This window comes from Pelmatolapia mariae, unplaced genomic scaffold, assembly GCF_036321145.2.
Source record: "Pelmatolapia mariae isolate MD_Pm_ZW unplaced genomic scaffold, Pm_UMD_F_2 NODE_ptg000191l+_length_151398_cov_1, whole genome shotgun sequence".
NCBI classification, from domain to species: domain Eukaryota; kingdom Metazoa; phylum Chordata; class Actinopteri; order Cichliformes; family Cichlidae; genus Pelmatolapia; species Pelmatolapia mariae.
Window position 1 is genome coordinate 44024 of NW_027051887.1, and position 17983 is coordinate 62006.

A 17983-nucleotide genomic window follows, 5' to 3' on the forward strand; every position below is an offset into this window, starting at 1 on the left:
GATTAATCCAAGTTTATCGATTTGTTGGAAGATATATGATACACACTACTCAATGTGTATTTACGAGTATTTACAACCGACTGTAGCTTTAATACGAAGATATGACAAAATGAGCATATAATAAATAAGTAGAGGCGTGACAGGTCTTAGTTGAGCTCTGTGTACTTTCGTCAGATTGTAAATAAAAGCATTTCATTCAGCACACGTGTGCGATCTTACCCAGAGCCTTTATCCTTCTCTGCTCGAGTGAGTGTGTTGCTCTCTGATGCTTTGCTGACATTGTCACTCGACTGGCTGGCTTTAAGGCTTGCGTCCGCTCCTGCAGCTGATGGATCCTTTCTCTTCTTCCTGGCGAAGAACCTTTTAAATGTTTGGAACTTGGACTTTTTCTTTCCTGAGAAGACAGAATAATGAATCATTGCATGGTGGTGCACAGTTACATGCTGATGAGAACATTACACACAAGGCATCTTTACACACTGCCCCAGTGTGAACTCGAGTTATAGAGCAATTAGTCCTGCGGTGGCTGTAAAGACACAGGTAGGCAGCCCAGAGGGAACCACACAGAGCGAACGAGGTGTGCGTGTGTTTGCAGAGGCCGACATAACTGAAAATACACATATGCATAAACACACACAAACTCAAGCTTGTAAACCTACCCCCACAGTGGGTCCGTGTCTATTAGCACCACAGTGGAAAAACTCAACAGCTCTTTTATAACTTCTCAAACAGCTGTCATCAAGAACCTGAAATGGTCCTCGCTCCATCTCACATGCAACAGGGATGTGGGCTGGCTCAGCACTTATACACTACGCATTTGTCTTCAAACCACATGATCAGTATAAAGAGTAGTGCAGAGTTGGTCTTTTTTTTTTATTCATCTACATAGTAACAATGTAAGTGCTATACATGTTACCAATGTTTACTATGTTCATTAGCTTAGCTAATATTTACTGGGTCAAACCATAGACTGTATATAAAAGATGAACACAGCCTGTGGTTTTGAAAAACAAAGCCATTATAGAAGTGCAGATTGTTTCTAACGGCCAGCAGGGGGCAGCGCTTCTTGCTTCAAAAAAATTCATAAACCAGTGTGCAATGCACTGATTGCAATGGTAGAGCTGTAGACCTGTATACAGCTGAGGATGATGGGAAAAAACAAAATCTGAATGTAGCTAGGCTTTCCAAACTCCGTCAGTGGTTGAGGAGCATTGTGGGTAATGTAGGTTTTGTAGGTTTTGTAAGGTGGGGAGAAAAAAAGCATGCATTATTGTTGTATATTTTGAGTAAACTGAAGTAGCCATCAAATAGAAACACTTGTAATTAGATAAAAGTCATCACAGAGTGCAACATCTTTCATTGTTATTACAGCTAGACAGAAACAGGATTTTTAACAGCAGTAACAATATTTGGAGATTTTGATTTTCCAATACATTTCTTTCAGACACACTAAACATGAACAGATTTCTAACATTTACTTTATGTAGTTTCTTTACTCGTCCATGTTCAGCCCGACTCTGCTCAGATCAGCTGGCTGCTGTGTTTGTAGCGTCCCAAACAGAGAAGAGTGCCCTCTGGCTGACAAACTATGTAATGTCAAGACTTTTAAAATGCTCGAACAGTTTTTTTTAATGTTTCTGCTCTACTTTTTAAATTTTAATTTTGTGGCCTTTAAAATCCTGATGCCCATAGGAGTGGCAAATAACTAATATCACCTGATAATATCGGCCAACCTATAAATCGGGTGGACTATTTGTTACACGAACCACAGGAGGCACTTAAAACATCCCCAGAGAAAGGACACAGAAGAGAAACAACAATGACAAAGAAGAAGTCGGGAGCAAACAAAACAACTGTAGTCAAACTATTTTGAGGACTCCTACCCCTGAGCCATCCACAGACATTCTTCAGTAGAGATTTCAAAATAAGATGCATTTTTGTTCCACGAGCTGTGTCATTTTCGTTCTCCTCCCTGTGGGGAATCCTTGAGCATTCCTTCTTTTCTAAAAATACACTTTCTGGTTGGAGCTAAATCCCAACTGAAAAATGTTTGGAATCCAAACCTGGTGCTGAGGCCAAGATGCTTTAAATCTCTGGGTCACTCACTCAAGATCATGTTAAGCACATGCGGTGCATTTTCTTTTGGGATTTTTTGTGTAACACAGAAACCCAAAGACGTCACTAAAATAAAAGTCTGTCAAAATATAACGAATTATAATGAAAACCAAATTTAGCGTCTTAATGAGATGCCATTAAACCGCACACAGAACAAGTTATTGTTGGATAACTGCAGTCCACAAAGTGCTGTCTTTACTTGAGGAGGTTCCAACCTGCTTTTTGATGAAACGTCAGAGGCCTTTCTGCATGGCCAAGATGAACTATCAGGGGGAAGCACCACCCAACAGTACCATTTATTGTGCTATTTTAGGCACAATACTCCATTAAAGCCAAAAGGTCTGCCTAGAAAAAGGCAGCTGATTCAGTGGAAGGTCAGTGTAGAGCTGAGATATTATAGTTTCTCCATTATGACTAACAGGACCTATACACAGTCCTGAGCTCAAAATTAGGGGCAACTCAGCTGAACTTGTACTGTGAGAGGATGGTGACCTTTGAAAGGGAAACAATATCAGGGCTGGGATCTCTCTCCATAAAAACAAAACTACCAGAAAAATTAGAGGCTGTTCATTTCTTGTGAAAAGCGAGGGAGCAAACTTGAAAATTCAGCAGGATTATTGCACCAGCATTAGCGCAAGATTCAAAACCGAACAGAGAGCTTCCTGAAAAGAAACTACTGCCTGTTATTCACTCACATTATCTTGGACCTCAAGCCTGAGCACGAAAGACCAGTTTCATCACGTCTGCCTAAGTCACCGTGTTCACAAGAAGCTCACAACTTAACCTTTCCACATCGACACACATCTACATCCTGGTTCCCACTCTGTTTGTTGTTAATCTGTAAACACTGTGTGCACGCTTGTGTGCGACAGCCTTGTGTTTTCCTCCATTTCCTGCCACAACCTGCAAGGAGATATTTGTGTGCGATCGTTCGAGCTGATTGGATCTTTGCTGGGAGTGAGTAGAAAATCTCATTGCTGATATCGCTGGCGAGTACCAGCATCCAGGCATCTCTGAAACAACATTTATTATTGTCATCAGAGCTGAAAGCACCAGTGGTGCACCACTGTGTGTGTTCCCACTAAATGAGACCTCAGAGATTTACAAAACATGCACTGATAAGATTCTACTGATTTGGAAAAAACATGTATTTTGTTTCAGTTGTTGCAAACTTTTAAAATAAAATTAAGCAAAATAAGCAAAAAGTATAACGTCTGTATTAATACAATCTTTTCATGCAGAAGACTTTCATATAGAAAACTGCCAAAGTGCCTGGATTATCTGGTTTTCACTGGTCTGTACTGTGAAATTAAAGCAAGGAAGCCTCGTTAGCTACAGCCTGAATGATTACAGGATGGACAGTAACTCATTAACTGTGCAATCTATAGAAAGTATGAACCATCTGCCAAATAGAAACAGTTGAAAGGTCATTTTCACATTCTCCCTGTGTGTCGATGACCTTGCAAACTCTGAGTTGAAGCTGAAAAGAAAAAAGGTTGAAACCATGCAAATTACAGACACGACCTTTTCATGTGATTACAGCGAAGACAGCCACTCTGCATACATTAATACTGAATATGCCTGGATTCCCAATCAAACATTAACAGAAAACATTTAATCAAACTGTTACCTGAGCACTCTTCCTGGACTTCAGCAGGCTCCTGATTGGTCGTCACATCTGGAGTTCCTGATGCCATGGCAGCACTGTCACTGCTGGGAGGGAGACAGATGATGAGTTGGATGATTATAAAGTCTTTCATAAGTTTCATGAACAAAACCAGAATAAGGCTGGCTGCTATAAATCAGTAGAAAAAAAATAAATGTCTGCATTTATCTAAACCTGCTTCTGCCTTCTTATTTGACTCATATGGCAGCTACCTAGTTGCAATGTGATCAGATTAAAAAGTGATTAAAGTCCTACTTAGAAGTGTCATGACTGCTGGTAAAAGTGGCTTGGCGTGGTCGGACCGAATGGATAGGCGACTGGATGTGGCGGATTACATCCATAACAAGTCACCACCTTATAAAATCCCCCCAAAGCTCATTATGCAACTCCTGGATGCATTAACGGTGATGTAGTTGTTCATTCATTAAACAGGTGGAAACGTGTGAAAAGTGCTTCTCTTTGCTATTTAAACTTTAATCTCCGTCTGATCTGTCTCCACAATCCAAACAGTCCTAGTGGAGGCACGCCTGCTATGTTTCCAGTGTACTGCTGCGCCGTTAACTCAAGTGTTCATCACGTCAACAGCAGGTGCCCGGCAACCGCCAAACACAACCTTAAACAGATATGAAATCACATTATGAGCTGGTGACTTGTTAAGGCTCTCTGTGCGCAGCAGGACTGAGGGCTTCACATCAACCCTCACTCTACAGTACAGTAGGTTCATTTGCAAGTCATCATTTTATCATTATTATTATTATTTTAAATCACTCTTTGCACTGCACAGAGCTCTCTCGAGCCCACAGGACGTCTGAGGCCACGTGAGTGCAGTTCCAGCATGCTGAACCAGTTAGACGATCCTGTATAAAAGTTTTACTCTAGTGTCAAATCTAATTAGCCATGCACTGTGCTGTGTGTTGAGGATTTCCTGAGCCGTTTGGCAGGAAGTGGACTCATTGCTGATATGGTTTTCAGCAAACATGTCTAATTGTAGCTGTGCCACCATTTATTTCGGGTCTGCGGAATCTGCGGAGGTCAGTTTGTCAACGCATCACCGGACCGAAAACAGAAACTCGATGATGTATCAGCGTGAAATTTCATAAGGATGTTTGCGGTTTCTAGAGATAAATCCCAAAGATTCTGGAGATCCCCTGGCTGTCTGACAGCTAACCCCATGATCTGACTCAATACAGAATAAATTACATTAACATGGACGTATTCATTGTGAACATATCGACATACTGAAGTAAAGTAAAAAGTGCATGTCATCTAACCAAAGTAACAATAAATGAAAAATAAATGAACAAATCTCCTTTGGTTTAAAGGTTTCTATGGAAACTGTGATATGTTGTTTTGGTTGAACCCAGAATTGGTGGGAAACGGGCACTATTCAAAACCCCTTTTTGTTAATCACAATAGTTTTCTTTATTATGCATATAAAACCTTAAACTTGATTTCTTGTGCATCCAGAACCTCCAAATTTTTAGTTTAGCAAAATCAAAGACAGGTCACATAGTTGGATTTTATCACGGATCAACACTAACCTTTACCCCAAACTAATGTTATCTAAACGTGTGATTTCTGGCTTTTGAAATTAGTTTTCCCAAGTCCGTATTCCTCAAGCTCTTTCCAACTCAGATTCCCAGAAGTCCACGGCTCACACAAATATTTTTAAAACCAGTCACTAACAATAAAAAAAAATTCAAGTTTAATTTTGCACAAATAAAATAAAGGTCAGCATGATGTTTTTTCCCCTGGTGATCCACGCTCAAACTGCAGTCCCGATCGTGGCTTTACCACCTTTTTAAGTCTCGTCAATCAGCAAACAACAAACACTCAGAACCTATTTGTACTTTTCAAATGGTCCTTTTATGCTTCTCTAAAGCGTAGAGTTTACTTAGGGATTAGGGTTACTGATGCCTGATGCCCGGTCTGATGACTCACAGTGTCAATGAAAAACACCCATGAAACAAAAAATAAAAAAATAACAGGAAATTAAAGAGACTGAATGTTTATTCATTTTAATTATGAGGCACACCTGTGAAACTGCTCATTAACACAGCTATCTAAATCAGCCAATCACATCGCAGCAACTCAGTGCAATTAGATTATATAGACATGACAACCTGCTGAAGTTCAAACCAGCAACAAATTTGCTTCAAGGGACTTAACAATTACCATGGTTACAGCCAAAGGATACGGAACAGCATCTCTGAATGCACAGCGGCCTGAACCTTTAAGCTGAAAGGCTACAACATGCTAAGAACAGGAAATTAAGGCTACAGTTTGTGCATGCTCACCAAAACCTGAACATACAAGACTAGACAAACGCTGACTGGTCTCATGGTTTTTCATTTCTGTTGTGAAATAAGGATGGTAGGGTACGAACATTGCATAAACAACATGAAAGCATGGACCCATCCTGCTTTGTACCAACAGTTCAGGCTGCTGCTGACGTAACAGTGAAGAGGATATTTTGTGGCACACCGTGGGCTCCTTAGTTCCAACTGAGCATCATTTAATCACCACAGTGTACACACCTTCTGATGGAGGATACCGTGTTATGTCATAAAGCTCAATCATCTCAAACTGGTTTCTTGAACATGAAAATTGAGTTCACTGTACTGAAATGGCCCCCAGAATCACAGGATCTCGACCCAATAGAGCAGTGGCCTCAACCCCCGGGCCATGGCCCAGTACCAGTCTGTGAGTCTGTTGGTACCGGGCCACGAGAGTTGAGGCTCGGGTGTGAAATTTATGGTTTTCAGGGCTTTTATCGGTTTTATCATTAACTCAGTTTCCCTGGGACTTTTCCCGTGTGTTATGAATAAATCTTCCTTTTTTTGGTACAGTACTGGTTTTATTTGTTGTATTTATCCGCGGCACCTTAAAGGCCGGTCCGTGAAAATATTGTCGAACATAAACCGGTCCGTAGCGCAAAAAAGGTTGAGGACCGCTGCAATAGAGCAGCTTTGGGATGTGGTGGAACGGGAGATTCTCATCACAGTAGCTGACAAATCTGCGGAAACTATGTGATGATCTTTTGTCAATATGGCCCCAAATCTCTGAGACATGCTTCCAGTGCCTTGTTTAATCTATGCACAAAGAATTAAGGCAGTTCTGAAGTCAAAAGGGGGTCAAAACTAGTACTAGAAAGGTCTACTTAGAATCTATATCCACAAATAATATTGCAGTTAATCTTAAACCTCACGTTATGTAAGCGAGGATCATGGGAAAAGTCAAACCATGAACACAGTTTACTTAACAGCAAGCCAACAAAGAAGAGAAGTCCTTAAAGAACTATAAATACAATCACAATAGGCATCAAGTTCTTTTTATCAGCACCCTGTGTCCATGACAACAACTGACCAATGTCCATCTGCTTATGAAGGGTGTGTCGTGCCTGCTCCAGGTAACAGCTAACAGGTTAACACTGTGATAGAATCGTTTGTGCTAAAAAAATTTTAAGGTGGAGAAACCGCCACTGTTTTTTTCCCCCAATCGTGTTGTTAGTGTGAGAAGACTTTCTCTCTGTTAAGGAAGCAGCTGGAGAACTTCTTGTCAACTGTGTTTACAGTGAGCTGTGTGTTAAAGAAACAGAGAACATTCCAGAGGGTCTGTTGACGTACTGAGGGCCTTTCACCAGTATTACTATTATATAATCATAAGCTATTATTGGTTTGTTAAAGTCGTGTGAATCATCACCATCATCATCTTATACAGACTCTGGAGTCTAACACCTTCTCTTATCAGAATTTATTTCAAAGCCACAAACGACTGAACCCCACTGATTTGTATTAAACACATGGTGGTTGTATTGTTTTGCTATATACATTCTTTTTATACTTGAAGTATTTTATTTAAATGCCATGGTTACAAACTGGTATATGCCAATGCTGTTATCAGGTGATCACAGTACAACCATGAGTTAACTGCATACACACTTGCATAGACTCAAGCCTATCTAGAAAGCAGCTACACCAGCAGAAATGAGCATAGACACTCCTACAGTGTTGTGATATGAACGAAATCAATACCAGGTAGAGGTAAGAAACAACATCAATGTTTACAGGTGAGGGCCAAAGTATTGATGTTTAAGAATTAAATCATGGGGTCCAAACTGCTGCTCTCGTGTCTGGGTATTAAGGATTTAATAGAGCTGAAGCCACCATGTAGTTAGCATAGAAAAAGCTAGCATTGTTTTCTGCAAAAGACAGTACCATCATGAATATCTAAAGCTCATGAATGTAGTATTGTATCCCAAAATGTACCTCCTGAGCTGAGTGTAGCCAAAAACACTCAGCTCAGGGCTTCATGACAGGACATTCTTAACCAGTGAATGATGTCATGGTGGCGAAAGCCATCTTTTTTTATACAGTCTGTGTACTTAAAACATAGAAATTTATATAGGATCTTTCAATTCCTGGCAGGAGAGTAAAAAAAATCTCTCCCAAAAATAATAAATCCTGATATGTTAAAGCTCAACTTTCATTTTAAAGAATGAGCAACAGAGCTTAAATCCTGCACCTCCAAGGGACGGATCCAACAAAGTAAAAAACAAACAAACTCTTTTACAGTGAAGCAGACGTGTTAGGATGAAGATCAGATGGTCAGGAGTCACAGTGACTGACCTGTGCCCATTTCCAAAGCCGGATCCCCATGGTGACATCCTCCGCTTCATTAGAAATACAGATAGACGACGAAGGCAGGCGAGACAGAAGGATGGATTTGCAAACTCAATGAAAAGTGCAGATGAGACGAACACAAAAAGCAAGAGGGAGGGAGAGAAAAGAGCGAGAAAACCAGAAGAAGGGACAAACACAAGAAAGCGGGAGGGGACGGGGTCAGAGAGAGGGGCTGTGGGAAAGAGCAGCATGAAAGGAAAGATGAGTCGGTTAGATAAACACAAGAATATTGGGACGAAGAGAGAGACAAAAGGGAAAACAGACTTACAGTAAACACAGAGGCTTCACAGTGGAAAGAAACACTGAGACTTGCAACCAAAGATGGTAAGAAGAGCCTGGACAAAGTTTTCCCTCACAGAGACATTTTAGTAAATAAACAAAAGGCCTTAAATCGCCATTTTAAACAGATAATCTAGGAGATCACGACCTTAATGCAAAAACTTTTTATCCAACCATATTCAGGACAAACAACAGGACTTTTTCCATGGCTACTGTCTCTGCGCTGAAGCTTGCCTGTGTTCTTTACGTCAGCGGTCCCCAACCTTTTTTGCGCCACGGACCGGTTTATGCCCGACAATATTTTCACGGACCGGCCTTTAAGGTGTCGCGGATAAATACAACAAAATAAAACTAGTACCGGTACCGAAAAAAAGAAGATTTATTCATAACACACGTGAAAAGACCCAGGAAAACCGAGTTAACGATAAAAACGATAACAAAATAACCGATAAAAACCCTGAAAACCATACATTTCACACCTGAGCCTCAACTCTCGCGGCCTGGTACCAAACAACTCACGGACCGGTACCGGTCCGAGGGCCGGGGGTTGGGGACCGCTGTTTTACGTAACTTTAATTTGAGTTTACAATGAAGGACTTTTTTCACAGTCTATTTTAAAGAGTTGTTGGGGTCAGCTTTGGGGTTGTAGTAAAACCACATGATTGTAACTGACTTATGACATTACACTTTGAAGCCAAGTCTGTGGCACACAGAGCCGAGGTGGCAATGGTGCAGCTAAGGTCGTCTCTGGGGCTTCAACCAGTGGATTCAGAATATAACCCAGTACTTCTTAATATACACCATACACCTAAAAACAAAAAAAACAATAATGCAGGCTTCACATGTCCATCAAGATTCTTTCTCCACAAAAGGCTGTTTCACTGTACACTGATTTAAATGAAAAGAGCTGCTTCTGCCCACTCTCCTTTTAACAAAGAGTGCTGTGGCTTTTCTTGTGTTGCCATGGGTATCCTACTGGAAAATAAGGAAGGGAAAAGGATATATTACTGGAGGAACTCAAAAACAAAGAAAAACTCCTGCTAAAGTTTTGACAGCAAACAGAGCTACCATTTTTAAACTGACCATTTATTTAAAAACAAAAAAACAATCTAGGGCCTGTCCTTTTTCATTGCTGTCAAAGTCTGTGTTAACATTTCCAGAGTCTCTGACTAGATTAGAACAGTTAGCTCTGGAAGCTAACGGTCATGTTAGCCACATTAGCCACATGGCATGCTAACGCTAAAGATTTTGGCATAACAACAAAAATGTGAGTGCTCCGCTGGGTCTTTCTCAGACGCCATCAAAACTCCCGTGCTCGCAGAGAGGAACAAGCGGGCTCGTAGCAGGGACATTTAGAGCAAAGATAAACAGGCTGCAGCGACGGGGTAACGCTGGACTGTTAGGCAGGTGCTTATTTGGAAGAAGTGGGCCGTGCTGGAGGTGGCAACTGTGTAGCTGTTATACTAAAGAGGGCATAAAGACTGTTATGAGTCTAAGCAGAGTAATCTCAGAACACAAAACGTATATTTCACAGCAATATTTACCCAGCAATGCCACAGGAGCCATCATAAGGCCTTAATTGCTACTTTTGGTTGACCGTATTTGAGGCTTTGTTTCCTTTCAGATTAGTTAGATGTTATGGGCTTTTTCCCCAAGGTTGCACTGCTTCATGAGAATCTTCTGGTAGCTGTTTATTAACTTATTCTTGTTTCATACTTATCCTTCAGCAGCCTGACTTCCATGCAGTGCAAACACTCTCAAATATATAATTAGCTTTATTTGGAAGTGCATGACTCTATGGATGGTTGACAAGGACTGTGTGTGTGTGTGTACCTTATTACATAACAATGGATTAGCACGAAGAGGTATTCAGACCAGCAGGGGGTTTGCCTTTATTAGACACCTGAAATAACCTTATTAGCACCCACATAGAGTGAGCACGCACACAGTAAACATGTCTACATTTGTCTGTCATTAGATTGTTTCTAAAAACACACACAAGAACACTTTAAAGCCATACTGTACACTGCTGGTGTGGACGAACACTTGCCAAATTCAGCCATGACAACGGGATTGAACAGAGCCCAGATTACACAGCAAAAACACTTCATCTAGGAGCTGTGCTGAGACCATGGTGTCACTGTAAGCTATACAGAACTAAATATAGATAACTGTGGAGAGCGGTGCCCGCAGAGTTCAACAGTAAGCTCCGATGACTCCAGCCGGGTGTTGTCCATGTGGCTTCTGTCCTTCTGACGTAAAGCAAATCCAATATCGCCCAGCTTTAATCTCTCAATGGATCCAGTGTTACGAGACTCATTACACTACGGGCTTATGGCGCTGACTAATTGGCTACTGTCAACAATGACATTCAATGGTACTGACTCAGAAAATAAGCTTCTGATGTGATTAATAACCCACTCATGATTCCGAAGTTGTTTGTCCGTGTTACAGCCTCTCATTTATCTGAAAGGACTAATCTAATCTGTAAGTTGCTGTAGGTCTTACATAAAACAAATCCACCCTGCTCTGGTCCCAGTTGTTGTGAATCAGCAGTTAAACTGGCTAATATCAGCCTGATTACATTACAAACAGCAATTAGGCTCTGCAGAGTGAAGGGACGGAGCCTAGAAGCTTAGCAAAGTGGAGCGTTTCAAAGCTAAACACTACTGAAACCAGGCTTCTGTCATTGCAACTGTGTCTGTTCGAGGGACTCTTGTAATGGTCCGTCTCCACAGACTTAAAGCAGGGACCTCCATTAGCCTCAAACAGAACAACCCCCTTAGCTGTGTGGCTGTACGTAGCAAGAGCAGAGCTAAACCAGAGTCACGCGGCGGCTGTTAGAGCTGAATGAGTTAACAGTGTCTATGAATGAAAATTTGTTTTCTGCCTTACATTCCAGCCCCTGAAGTAGACGCGTTCATTCACAGAGCATCAGCAGAGGGCTGGTATTTCCTCCTGAATTCAGCATTTCTGAATTCTTTTTATTTATTTTTTTAAGGAAGGCAATATAGACCAACTCTTAAATAACAATTCAAATTGATAAAGAGACGACTCAAAATGACTGCAGTGATTTTTGGAGCAAGTTTCAATATCTGTGTTCAATTCTTAGCACGATATTCAGGCTTCTCACTTCAGCAGGATCACCACCGACCCAACACAGCATGGAATCCATCACGAAAAGCTAAAGAAAAAAAACAAAAAGAGCTATTTTTAGGTGCTTAGCCAGCAAATCTAAAAAAGGACATTCCCTATACTGTATGAGACACAAAGTGAGCCTTAGGAGAAGATGAAAGGCTTGAGTGGAGGAAGCTGGCCGAGAGAATAAGATGTTAGTGGGTCTGTGACGAGCCGAAAGCCTTCAATTTCCACAAAGAGAAAAAAAAAAGAGACAGATGCAGGAATGAATCAAGGCAGAACGGCGAGGGAGGAGAAGGATTTTTTTCTTTTCCAGGCAGCTGAAATGATAAACTTGGCCGAGTGGATGAAGCGCTCTGCGCAGATAAGTTGCAGACTGCCATGTTGTATACACAGATAGAAGCAGCATGGGAACTTCACTGTGTTTGCACAAAATAAAGCATGCAATCTGTGGTGGTGTACATTTACCGCTTTTTTAAAACTAGAATTACTGCCTTGCGGTTATACGCTAACCAACAAGATGCATATCACATCCCTGTCTGTCCTGACTTGACCTTTGACCTTTTTGATGTTTTCACTTAATCATGTTATGCTCGTTTTATCCTAAACCTACAGCTAAAAATGTGGTTTTCTTGAGGTCATGGTGATCTTAACCTTTGACCACCAAAATCTAATCAGTTCATTCTTGAGTCCAGGTTTAAATACATTTCCTTGCAGCTTTTAAAGAGATAAATGGTCCATGGCAATGGTCACGGCTGTCATCAGCAAGGAGTTATAATGACCTGTGATCGTGTTGACGTGGTTTAGACAGACATGCACACAATCACTGTGGAGAATTATAATATCTGAGGTTTAAATCAGGCTAATGGCTGTGGCTAAATCTGCCTTTTCCTTTATTTTTCTCTTCTGCGCACATGCAAGAAGAATCATAGCATTTTGCTTTAAATGAAAAGTAATGATGAGGTCAAATTATAGAGACTGTAGTAAACAATGTTCTTTTATTGGAAACAGCTGGAGAGGGTTCCAGCATTGTGGAGAAAATACGTCGTTTTACACAGAACTCTGTATTCACAAAGCTTTGTCATTGAGCTCTATACACCCGTCACTAACTGAGCAGAACCAGTTTCAACAATGCAAGTGTTTTCACTGAGGACAATGACTTGTAGAAGACAATGCAACTGAAACAAAATAGAAAATGAAATGCAAATTATGATGCTTAGCCTAATGCAAAAGTCTTGTGGAGCAAAACCGAAGTCAAGTCCACTGCTTACAACAGTAATTAATCTAAATACTTAAACGGAAGTGCTAAAGCAAAAACCCAGTCACTCTGCTCACTGAACTGAGTGAATTTTTATATCTGTACAGTAAACACGAAGCAAGAGCCAAAACAGGATAGCTCAGCTTAGTATGAAGACTGCAAAGACGGATGAACCGCTAAAAAAGGTTAGAAAATGAGCCTGCCAGCACCTCTAAAGCCCAGGAAACATGCTGTATCTTGTCTTTTGGCAGGGACCACATGAAGTCATGTTGTCAGTCTAGTCTTTATGCTTACAATAACCTTACTGTCTACAGGTTCTACAATTCTAGAGTTTTCTCATTTATCTTACAAATGACTAAATTTATTAAATGTCTGAAGGCCTGGTGAGTTTGTGCTGCTCAGACTTTAATATCTTTACGGGATCGATAAAGCAGTAGTTCTTCCTGGGTCTGATGCCCCATCCAACACTGCACAGGGTCCAGTCTGGCTGTTTGATCTGCCATCTTGTCACATGCCTTTGTCTGCATTATTTAATAAAAGATTAATGGGGAACAGCACGGAAAAAAGGCAACGTTCTCTCAGGATAAACATCTTCCATTCTCCCACTGCTCTCTTCCCAGATGTTAAAGAGCTTTTACATGACTTTTGTTATTAACTGACCCATCTCTGTTACACGAAGGCGCTCAATGCGAGCCAAAGGGCCATAAAAGGACATAAGAAATGTATAAAGAATGCATCCAGATAACACAGCTCCACATCATCAATGCATTACCCCTCCTTTCTCCTCATTCTTTTTACCTCTCGTCTCATTATCTCACCATCCCTTCCTTTCTCCGTCTTTGTGCGATTCCCAGTCTCTTGTCCAGCTGCGCATACCTAACTGGGAACATGGCCTTTAAAACTGTGGTATTTCCTCTTGACCCATTCAGCCAGTCCACGCCTGCGCGATCAGCAGGAGAAGGTGACCAAGAAGGAAATTAGTCATGAATTTTTACTCCTGAACTCCAAAGAATGTGTCTGTGACCTACCCTTGCAATGCAAAACAATTTGAGAATGTTTCAGAGCCGTAAGGCAGCATTATTTGAAATTCTAGTTTAAAGGTGTTGGGCGACAGATGTTAAAACAAGTTTGGGAAAACCATTGAGAAAAAATGTCACAGAGTTATTCAGTACTCATACTGTGCAATTAAAGTCAAGCTCAAAACTGAACAACGTACCTACACCTTTTATGAATAAGCTAGCATTAGCGCAAATGCTCGGCATGCTGTGAAAAGTAGCAAAACAAAATGCAACAAACTTTATTAAAATAAATTCCTCAAGAGTTTATCCGTCTCCAGCCCAACTGCACCTGCCGAGTGACTTAGCAGGACTGTTGTGAAAAGTGATTCTAGAAATAGATGCAACTACTGTAGAATGAATCCATTAGCCATTAAGCATACAGATTGCTTTCAGTAGCATGTCAATGAATGGGAAGAGAGCCACAATAACCATGCCTTTAACCATAGTGGTGTACCATTTACTATTCATCAAGTTCAAAACCAGTATACTACAACACCTCTATGCATATGGTCTCAGGTTACCGTGCTGTTTACTACTGGAAATCCATGCCACATTAGCTAGCCAGCGCTAACACGCTGATACCGCCATGTATTAGCCCGTCAGCTACTAAGAAAATAACAGCTTTAAATAGTATCTTGACTGGTCTCCAGCACAAAATAGACAAAAAAATATTGCTGTTGGTTGGTTGTCAGTGGGAAACCCTATTAAAGATAATAAAAACAGTCTAACTTTATCTGCCCCGAAACATAAACCTTGAAATTCCCAGCATTAGCATTCAAGTAGTCACGATTTAATCCCATCAAGCATTATAACAAGCCGTCGAACTACAATGACCTTTAACACTCAATATGACGCTGCACTGCTCTGCGTGCTCATATCACAGAGGAGCACCAACATAATGTCTGATATTCCCAAGCCTTCAGTTTATGTAAACTTAGAGCCTGAAAAATAAGTTACTGGGAGACAGTGCAGATGAAGCATGAAGTGGCAGTTACAAAATGTGGTTTCATTTGAAATGACTGAAATAAAACAAGACACTGCTTGTTGCAAAGCAATTCAGAGTCCCAGATAAGTCAGAATAGACAGCTTAGCTTTTTATTCCAACATTGCATTCATCTGAAACAAAGTGATCAAGCAGAAGATAAACCACTGCGGTGTGTAACTGGCCCGAAAATGTAAGTGCTGTGACAGTCATGGAAAAATCACTGATGCATAAGAATTTGTTTGTGCACATCATGTCATTCATCTAGTTCTGCTTAGCTGTTGAAATGACTTCGATCTTCTGGCAGATGTACATTTGTGTCTTGGTGAGTTTAAAGTGTCAAACAGATCACAACATGTCCCCACAGAAAGACAATACACTCAGGTATTCACTGGGATTTATTAGATTTTTTCCTTTTCTATCTGAGACAACTGCACGGCCACTTTACTGCTGCACAATTCACTGGTGCTTATTATGGACATTGAATCAGTGCTAAGCTAGCTTCAGTCCTTAGCATCCAAGATGTCCGATTTGGGCAAGCTGGTCAGATTGCTGTTGTAACAGTCCTTAAGGTCTTCGAAGTATCTCATGCCCTGTGAAAGAGTTCAATTTCTTGGACTGTAGCTGGATTGCCATTATCTGCAGTAGCTCACTGTGGCTGCGGACTGTGCCAGCGCCACCCTTCAGCTTTATAGTTGATGCATGTATGATATAAATGAGAAAATCATCAGTGACTTCCTTAATGAGTTAGCGCACTCACAAGATTTTGAGAAAACTTCAGAAACTCGAAATCCCCTGAGAATTTTAGAAGATATCAATTTGAAAAACCCTACAACACCTCATTCTGGAGTTATTATGCTCACAAAGTTGGGTGTCCGCACCGCCCACTAGCCTGTTGGGGTGACAACAATATCCGACCAGCCTTTGACGGCTGAGGGGTAGGAAAGGACTGCATGGTCACTTTATTGCTGCAGTCCAAGACATTGGTGTATGAATCCATTCACCAGTCACTAAAAGGCAGCTGAATGTTGATCAGTTATTATTGCTACAGAACATATATGCTCGTCCCTGCTTTGCTACTGCCACAACTACAACACAAGTCTTTGTAAAAATAAATAAACTGGACCTGCGATCACGTCCAGGTCACTCCATAACTCTGAAAGTTACCAAATTAAAAGCCGGTGCATAAAATGTAGGGATATTGATTTTATGTAACTTGGAGTTTGAGTGGTGCAGACTTAAAATAACCTTTTAAACAACAAACTGCAAAATGTTTTTCACCCTGAGGTTTGGTTCAAATTGAGAAACCACTCCTTTGCGTTTGGAGGTTCCTGTCAACATCCGGCTCTCGTTTTCTTTGCCACATTCTCTCCTCCATCTCCTTTCCTCGTCTGTCAGTGTTCTTAGCAACAAGCCTTACATGGACTCAAGACAGCAACTGACCAAACACTTTCAGTCACTCTACACAGTCTACATTCATTTCCAGCTGCATCACCATTTCTTCTATACAAACTCAACCTACCGTAGTTGCATAATCAGTCTTGGACCAGAAAATCCCAGTGGGGACTGGTGGGAAAATGAGAATATAACTTATCCTCAGCTTTGATACTTTTATTGTGGAGTTCTACTCTACTGCTGAGCCAAACTGAAAAATGACATCAGATTTAAACAAAACACTATCTGGGTTAGGGAGATTTAAGCATTAGCTTTGCTTCACTTACTAACCGCAGAGATATATTTACCACAAAAAGGTTTCTGGTTTGACAGACAGGTAGACAAAAGTAAGCTTAAAATTGAGCTAGCACCTAGCCGCAAAAGGTTTTACCATCGATTATGCTAGCAGTAGCGTTGGGAGTTACTCTACTAACTTTAGGATTTCATAAATGCTTTACTGTTTTTATTTTCAAACAGTTTGTTCTATTTGTAACATAATGATGCAAAATGGAAAAATTTTCAGAACTCAGAAAGCCATCTTGTGTAAAGTGAATGTGCTCATTTGAGTATAAATTTAAATCCACTAAGAGAATGACATACCTGATACTGTTAAAGGTTTTATACAGTGGAAAAGCAGTATGTAGGCATCAGCCCCCCAAAATACTATTTAATTATATTCTAAGTGAACTTTAAAATAATGCAGTGATTGTAAGCCTACAAAGTAAGTTAGCTAGGCACATCAACATTGACAGCTTATTGTTCATTAGAAAAACATAAAAATAACAACTTCCTTACACATTTGTGAATGGTTTTAGTTGGAAAGCCCATAGAAGTCGGAAACATTTAAAATGTTTAAAATATACAGGGCATCCAATAGTACTCCAACTATAATGCTCTTGTAGCCTGTAACTCTAAATGTAGCTGTAAATACCAAATGCTTCAGTTTGCCCTGACTGAAATAATAATCTCATGACTTCAATTTAAACGCAGGCTCAGCCTTAATTTAGTGCATTCTGCCAAAATGCACTTGAATAAAATATAGTACAAAAGTCTTTTCTCATTTTTCCCCATTTCTAAGTTGTAAGTGATCTTTCACAACAGCTACAAATTCATCAATATGGATGAAGGAGGTCAGAAGAGAGACAAAGTGAGTATCTACAGTCATCTGTACAACACAATAGAGCCTCTGTCATGGTTTGGTGGTTCAGCCAGTGGTGGAGATATTGATGGAATTATAAACAGAAAATATTTAACCATCCTGTAATACAATCTAGAAAGTGTCTGATTGGCAACGGTTTCAGTTTTCAACATGACAAGAACTCCAAACACACGGCCAAGGGAGTAAAAGCATACCTGACAGCAAAACGCTTC

The 17983-nt window shown here is 40.6% G+C and overlaps 1 protein-coding gene across 2 annotated transcripts in view; it reads right to left on the reverse strand.

Annotated features, from left to right (window-relative positions):
• zgc:66433 (uncharacterized protein LOC321250 homolog) overlaps positions 1 to 17983 on the reverse strand; it is a 46733-nt gene that overhangs the window by 15740 nt on the left and 13010 nt on the right. For both annotated transcript variants that reach the window (XM_063468104.1, XM_063468105.1), the window contains exons 2-3: positions 3746 to 3828; positions 220 to 394 (exon numbers count right to left, since the gene is read on the reverse strand). In XM_063468104.1, coding sequence (XP_063324174.1) covers positions 220 to 394; positions 3746 to 3828 — 258 coding nt within the window. The remainder of the gene's footprint in view (positions 1 to 219; positions 395 to 3745; positions 3829 to 17983) is intronic.